The sequence below is a fragment of the Electrophorus electricus genome, chromosome 16 (assembly GCF_041902795.1).
Source record: "Electrophorus electricus isolate QZ-2024a chromosome 16, ASM4190279v1, whole genome shotgun sequence".
NCBI lineage: Eukaryota > Metazoa > Chordata > Actinopteri > Gymnotiformes > Gymnotidae > Electrophorus > Electrophorus electricus.
The window spans coordinates 25,515,001-25,522,500 of NC_137512.1; the positions used below are offsets into that span (position 1 = coordinate 25,515,001).

At 52.3% G+C, this 7,500-nt stretch overlaps 1 protein-coding gene across 4 annotated transcripts in view; it reads left to right on the top strand.

Annotated features, from left to right (window-relative positions):
- Positions 1 to 7,500, top strand: part of akap13b (A-kinase anchoring protein 13b) — a 75,774-nt gene that overhangs the window by 16,186 nt on the left and 52,088 nt on the right. For 3 of the 4 annotated variants that reach the window (XM_081698897.1, XM_081698899.1, XM_081698898.1), the window contains exons 7-9: positions 1 to 1,646; positions 2,777 to 2,850; positions 5,693 to 5,779. The exon at positions 1 to 1,646 is cut by the window's left edge and continues 143 nt beyond it. In XM_081698897.1, coding sequence (XP_081555023.1) covers positions 1 to 1,646; positions 2,777 to 2,850; positions 5,693 to 5,779 — 1,807 coding nt within the window. The remainder of the gene's footprint in view (positions 1,647 to 2,776; positions 2,851 to 5,692; positions 5,780 to 7,500) is intronic. The other variant, XM_081698900.1, reaches the window with a different exon arrangement.

The window sequence follows — 7,500 nt, forward strand, 5'->3', positions numbered from 1 at the left end:
AGAGGGTGGTGGTGACCAGGCCGCTGAGGGTGTGTGTGTGGGAACCCCACAGGAGTGTGTAGCTCTCGGCACAATTTCCTGCACAGAACAACGCCTGGAGGAAGCAGATAAAGTGCTGGGTGTAGTTGGAGGGGAGCAGGAGTCATCACACCTCCGCCCCAGCCAGAAACGGCCCCTGGCCAACCACAGCGGAGCCCAGAGTCAAACGCGAAGCACCGCGCAATCGGACTGCGGGGGTGAGGGAGCCATGGGCCAATCCCACGGAGTCCTGCCCACAGAGACCCCTCAGAGGAGGGAGGGTGAGGTGGGATGGAGGATGGGGGACTTACCAGGGAGGGAGGGGGAGGAACCCTCCAGCTTATCCGCACCGCACATCGGATCTTCAGAGGACGGCACATGGGTGGAGAACTCGGAGCGCTCCGACATGCCTGCTGACTCGGATCAGGGAAATGCACAGGCCGGGCGGGAAATCGTGCAACCTTCCGAAAGCAGAGAGGATCCAGGAAGCCACAGCGCCCAGACGGAGGCTCCAGGGAGCGCTCAGCTGGATCCAGAGATGGAGGAGTCAGACGCTGCCAGCCTCCAGACCACCATGGTCCCCGGACCCGATTTCGACGCCCACCGGGGCACAACATCTGAGGGCGGGGCGTCACATGATCACCCACAAAACAGCTCCCGAACAGAGCCCGCCCCCCTGAGTGTCGAACATGCGAGCACTACAGGGAAGACGGCGCTTTGTGACGAAATCGCCAAAGGAGAAGTCGACGGGTTCCTTAATGAGGAGCACAGGCAAAATCTGGACGCCAGCAAACCAGCACTGGTCATTTCTGTCCCGACTGGAGAAGAGACGCGCAATGATGCGACACCCATCGGACAAACGCCGTCTGACCGTGACAGAAAATCTCCAGATGACGGAGAAGTTTCCTCTCCAGAAACAGAACCTGTTACAGGAAGTGAGTCCCAACCTATGACCTGTTCAACGTCTCCGCCTGTAGCTGGAGAAACTCCGTCTGCTCCATCTGAATCTGAACTTCCTCAGGAGTCTCGTGTCATGAACCCTGTGGAGCAGAAGCCAGATGAACCTCCCAGACCTCCAACAGCTCTGGACCCCACCCAGGACCACACTCCATCAGGGGGACACGGCTCCCAGACTCAGGAAGCAGCCGCTGCAGGGCCTCCTGGTTCTGAAGCTCCATCACCCCACCAGCCCCTGGAGATTGAGGAGACCAGGGAGGAGTGTGAGAAGCTGCCTGCTGCTTCTGCTGAGGGGTGTGAGGGAACAGAACCGTCAGCACCACCTCCTCCACCCTGTGGCCTCGACTGCCAGGATGACAGCAGTGAAACATCTCTTGACCCCCAGACTGAGATCACAACTTCCAGTGTGACCTCGGGGGCAGCTCCAGTGCAGATTGAGACTGCGGTGTCCAGTGATTCAAGCATGACTCTGGACAGAACCTCCACCTCTGACCCCCTCAACTTCTCTGAGGTGTTAGACCCTACCTCCCCACTGGATATAGAGAGTGGTACAGCCATGTATTTGGCTATCAGCTCCCCTGTTGAAGTGGATGGTGGTTTGGCCCAGGAAATGAACTGTGGAGGTCCAGAGACACAGAGCAGAGAGGAACCGCACCAGGAACAGCTGACAGGTAAGGCTTTACTGTTGTTATTATGTGATTAATAATATTGTTACTATTATATTATTAGTAGTATCATTATGTGATTAATAATACTATTATTAGTTGAGTAATATTGATGTATATGGCATCCTTGGTTTGGTTCGGTCGGTTTGCAGTAGGGTGGTGGAGACGCTCGCACTCTGGGAGTAAGAGTGTAATTTGTGCCTTTACTTACAACAACCCTGGCTCAAAGGTCAGCATCCACTCTGCTCCTGTCACAGCCTGACCTCGGGATCTACACTTTATTATCCGCTTCCGACACCGTGGGTAGGAACTCTGGTATTCCATGAACAACCTTGGCAGCCTTTCCAACTTGAGTAGGAATTCTTGATGTGGTAGGAATTCTTGATTCTTGAGCTGATGTGTGCAGTTGGGTGCTGGGTTGTTTGGAGGTGAGGATTGTCATGGTGATTTGGTAGACGGTGTTGTGTGCTCCTTTGGGAAGGGAAACTACCAAAGAGGTTCCGGTCTATAGAAACTTCCTGCAATTGGAAGCTAAACTTGAAGGGAACCAGTAGCCAAAAAGAGGAACTCTGCAATGTTAACGCTGCCTCATTTGCATATTACTCGGAAACCAGTCAGCAGTGTTTTGGTTATGTTTTGGTTTTAAATAGTGCTGCATGTGTTGGAGCGGGAATGGTATTCCACACATGTTGGAGCGGCAACGGTTTTCCATGCTGTAGAGGTTACTCCAGGGCCACTGATGCTGAAGGATGTGGAGGTGAAGCAGATTCCTGATGAGTGTTCCTTCATCGTCCAGCAGCTAGAAAGAGGGTGGAGTTATGGGCCTGGGTACTGGGTGGAGCTTACGGACCCGGCTGTACGGACGGTCACTGCAGCATCTCCCGGAGTCTGGAACAAGCAGGTGGTTTAAAAACGACGCCCCCCCCCCCCCCCCCCTCCGTCTGGAGCGCTGTAGCCGTGTGAGGAATCCGTTCAAAGATCACATGATGAAACAGGACGTCAGCAGCACTGACAGTCGTCAGAAACCTGAAAAACAGGAGTCTGGCCACCCCGGGGGAGGTCTGCAGTAACGTGTGTGTGTGTGTGTGTGTGTGTGTGTGTGTGTGTGTGTGCGTGTCCTCTCTTCTCTCTCACAGATCAGCCCAGTGATTCAGTATCTGCTGTGGGGGGGGATCCTCAAGGCTCCTTAAAACACACAGATCCATCTGAGGTGAGAGTGTTTTGCATGCGCGCGCTCTCGCTCCCTTTCTCTCTGGTAAATAATTCACCTGTGTAACCTGTCTGTTTGCACTTAGTTCACTGACACACATTTCTCAGTGAGACTGTCAGACAGAAATGTAGGGGTGTGTGTGTGTCTCTCCCTGGCCTATGGGGGTATTTACAGAAATGTAGGGGTGTGTGTGTGTCTCTCCCTGGCCTCACTGGGGTATTTACTGAAATGTAGGGGTGTGTGTGTGTCCCTGGGGTCTTTACAGAAATGTAGGGGTGTGTGTGTGTCTCTCCCTGGCCTCACTGGGGTATTTACAGAAATGTAACATGGGTTCAGAGCTGACCCACGCAACTCCGCCCCCTTTTGGGTCATACTGTATGGGAGAGTGAGAGCTCATCATTTCTTCTTTAGAGGTAAAGGGATGCTGTCTGAGGAGAGAGAGTGTGGGCTGAGAAACCAGTTCTAGCTCTGTTACAGAAACAGGAAGTAGATGATTAGTAGACAGGAATCGCCCCTGGCACTTCCTGTAGCACTTCACACTGTGTGATCTTCCTGTGGTAGACCATATGGGTTCCAGTCTGCCCCTCCCAGGGCTTTCTCTGTAACGTCTGCCCCAGGTCCTGGGTAAGCAGGGCTCGGCCCCTCTGCCCACAAGCACTGTCACCATGGCGACGGTCCCGGGGTGCCGTTACGTTGGGAATGCTGTGATGCAACACCAGCCTGGAATCCTGTACAGATGGAAGGTATCCATGCCGAGTGTGGCTGGTGTGGCGAGACTCTGAGAGCAGAAGACGAGCTCTTTAACGAGACGAATGTGTGTCCTGCTTCTGTCTCACGGCTGTGTAGGTGTGGGTGGAGCGACTGTTTGTAGATTGTGTTTTTGAGAAGTGTGGGCGGAGCTGCGGTATGGAGGTTGTTGATGTGTGGGCGGAGCTACTTTTGGTGACACTAACAGGCAGTCTCCTCTTGGGCTTATCGTTGGCATGGTGACCAGAGCATTCCGAGCTCCCATCCTGTTTTGAAAAATTCTTGAACGTTCAGTCACTCTGGAACTTTGTCTGGAGAGGCTCTCGAGATAACGAGCTCAGTGGTTCAGAGGGTCCCGCTCTGGCAGAACTGTTCCTGGAACAGTAGGCAGGGTCCTGCTGATGTGGAACTGGTCTGAGATCAGTTGATCCTCTCAAAAAGGCTTGACTGCAGTAAATTCAGCTGACTGCCAGAAAGAAAAGTGAGGTAGATTGCTGAGTGTTTACTGTGGTGCGGTAGGTTGCTGAGTGTTTACTGTGGTGCGGTAGGTTGCTGAGTGTTTGCCGTGGTGCGGTAGGTTGCTGAGTGTTTATCGTGGTGCGGTAGGTTGCTGAGTGTTTACCGTGGTGCGGTAGGTTGCTGAGTGTTTACCGTGGTGCGGTAGGTTGCTGAGTGTTTACCGTGCTGCGGTAGGTTGTTCAGTGTTTACTGTAGCACGGTAGGTTGTCCAGTGATTGCGGTAGGTTGTCCAGTGTTTACCGTAGGGCGCAGTAGGTTGCTGAGTGTTTACCGTGGTGCGGTAGGTTGCTGAGTGTTTACCGTGGTGCGGTAGGTTGCTGAGTGTTTACCGTGCTGCGGTAGGTTGTTCAGTGTTTACTGTAGCACGGTAGGTTGTCCAGTGATTGCGGTAGGTTGTCCAGTGTTTACCGTAGGGCGCAGTAGGTTGCTGAGTGTTTACCGTGGTGCGGTAGGTTGCTGAGTGTTTACCGTGGTGCGGTAGGTTGCTGAGTGTTTACCGTGCTGCGGTAGGTTGTTCAGTGTTTACTGTAGCACGGTAGGTTGTCCAGTGATTGCGGTAGGTTGTCCAGTGTTTACCGTAGGGCGCAGTAGGTTGCTGAGTGTTTACCGTGGTGCGGTAGGTTGCTGAGTGTTTACCGTGGTGCGGTAGGTTGCTGAGTGTTTACCGTGCTGCGGTAGGTTGTTCAGTGTTTACTGTAGCACGGTAGGTTGTCCAGTGATTGCGGTAGGTTGTCCAGTGTTTACCGTAGGGCGCAGTAGGTTGCTGAGTGTTTACTGTGGTGCGGTAGGTTGCTGACTGTTTACTGTAGGGTGGTAGGTGTTTTTTTTTGTTGTTGTTTTTTTTTAAATGCTGTTCTCTCTGCTTTAACAGAGTTGGTTTGGCTCAATGCTGTTTAAATTGGTAGTAGGAAGTACATGTTGGTGGAACCGGCGTCATTAGTTCTCTGGCCGTCTGGCTACTGGTGAAGCTCGAATTCTGGGTAGTGTAGGACGTCTATACCAGAAGCACATCAGATAAAAGTTCTGTCACGGAGGCATGTTCCTGATGGTCAGAATTGTCAAGCAGCTTCCTTTTCGCCATTGTATTAGCTCTGAGCGGCGTGGTGTGGAGTGTTTGTGACAACCAGAAGTGAGAGTGTGTGCGGTTTTGTGGATTCCACCTTCCTTAAACATTAACGCCGTGGGTGGTGCTGCTCACTGCTGCAGGTGTGTGTGTTGTGTGACGGGGGTCACAGGGCCACGTTTTTGGAGGGTGTGGTAGGACTCTTCCCTGGTAATGCGACATGCATGTATACACACTTGTGAGAGTATGTGCTAGCATGCACACTTCACTCCCCCGATGGTAATCTCTCTTCTGCTTTTTGCGCTCACATTTCCCAGGGCCCCGGGCATCCGTCAAGCCTTCCCTCCTTTGCTCAAACTCCCTTTCACTTCCTTGTTATCGGATCTAAATTTGTTCCGGTTCTCTTTGGTGTGACAGAATTCTTCAACAGTTATAGTGAAATTCACTTGAATTGGATCCTTTATCTGCTTGGAGTTTCTTCGTGCTCAGGTGTGTGTTCTGGGCCCGTGTCAGGTGCAGGACAGAGGAGGGTTTGAATCTGCAGGAAGGAACGCACCGACTCCCTCTAGTGGCAGACTGGGATTACCACATGGATGGCAGGTATAACTCTTGCTGGATGTCCAGAGAGGCAGACAGATCCTGCAGAGGGTCTTTCTGTAGCCAGTGTGTGAGGTGTGTGTGTCCATGGTCACAAGTAAGTGGGAAATCCTTTTGAAGCTGCGGTCTTTCCTCTTTCGCTCTGGCTCTCATGCCTGCATAATTTGATGGAGGTGTGTGTGTGTGGGGGGATTATTTGATGGAGGTGTGTGTGTGTGGGGGGATTATTTGATGGAGGTGTGTGTGTGGGGGGGATTATTTGATGGAGGTGTGTGTGTGTGGGGGGATTATTTGATGGAGGTGTGTGTGTGTGGGGGGATTATTTGATGGAGGTGTGTGTGTGTGGGGGGATTATTTGATGGAGGTGTGTGTGTGGGGGGGGATTATTTGATGGAGGTGTGTGTGTGTGGGGGGGATTATTTGATGGAGGTGTGTGTGGGGGGGATTATTTGATGGAGGTGTGTGTGGGGGGGGATTATATGATGGAGGTGTGTGTGTGTGGGGGGGGATTATATGATGGAGGTGTGTGTGGGGGGGGGATTATGTGATGGAGGTGTGTGTGTGGGGGGGATTATGTGATGGAGGTGTGTGTGTGTGGGGGGGGGATTATGTGATGGAGGTGTGTGTGTGTGGGGGGGATTATGTGATGGAGGTGTGTGTGTGTGGGGGGGGATTATATGATGGAGGTGTGTGTGTGGGGGGGATTATGTGATGGAGGTGTGTGTGTGTGTGGGGGGGATTATATGATGGAGGTGTGTGTGGGGGGGGATTATTTGATGGAGGTGTGTGTGGGGGGGATTATTTGATGGAGGTGTGTGTGGGGGGGGATTATATGATGGAGGTGTGTGTGTGTGTGGGGGGGATTATGTGATGGAGGTGTGTGTGTGTGTGGGGGGGATTATATGATGGAGGTGTGTGTGTGGGGGGGGATTATTTGATGGAGGTGTGTGGGGGGGATTATTTGATGGAGGTGTGTGTGGGGGGGATTATATGATGGTGTGTGTGTGGGGGGGGGATTATGTGATGGAGGTGTGTGTGGGGATTATATGATGGAGGTGTGTGTGTGTGTGTGGGGGGGGATTGTTTGATGGAGGTGTGTGTGGGGATTATATGATGGAGGTGTGTGTGTGTGTGGGGGGGGATTGTTTGATGGAGGTGTGTGTGTGTGTGGGGGGGGGATTATTTGATGGAGGTGTGTGTGGGGATTATATGATGGAGGCGTGTGTGTGTGGGGGGGGGATTGTTTGATGGAGGTGTGTGTGTGTGGGGGGGATTATTTGATGGAGGTGTGTGTGGGGATTATATGATGGAGGTGTGTGTGTGTGGGGGGGGATTATATGATGGAGGTGTGTGTGTGTGGGGATTTGAAACTTTTGTAAATCACGTATGATGGTTGAAGTTGTTTTCTACCAGTGCATATGTGTCTCTCTCACATTCTCTCGGTCAGTCACATCAGATTACTTCTGTGTGAGCTGGGAGGCTCTGAGATCTAGACTATGTTTCAGTGTGCGGTGTGTGTGTGTGTGTGTGTGTGTGTGTGTGAGTGTGAGTGTGAGTGTGAGTGTGAGTGTGAGTGTGTGTGTGTGTGTGTGTGTGTGAGTGTGTGAGTGTGTGAGTGTGAGTGTGAGTGTGAGTGTGAGTGTGTGTGTGTGTGTGTGTGTGAGAGAGAGGGAGAAACCCCAGAGGTTGCTTGTGACCTCATTTCTGTTGCCATGGCTCCAGCT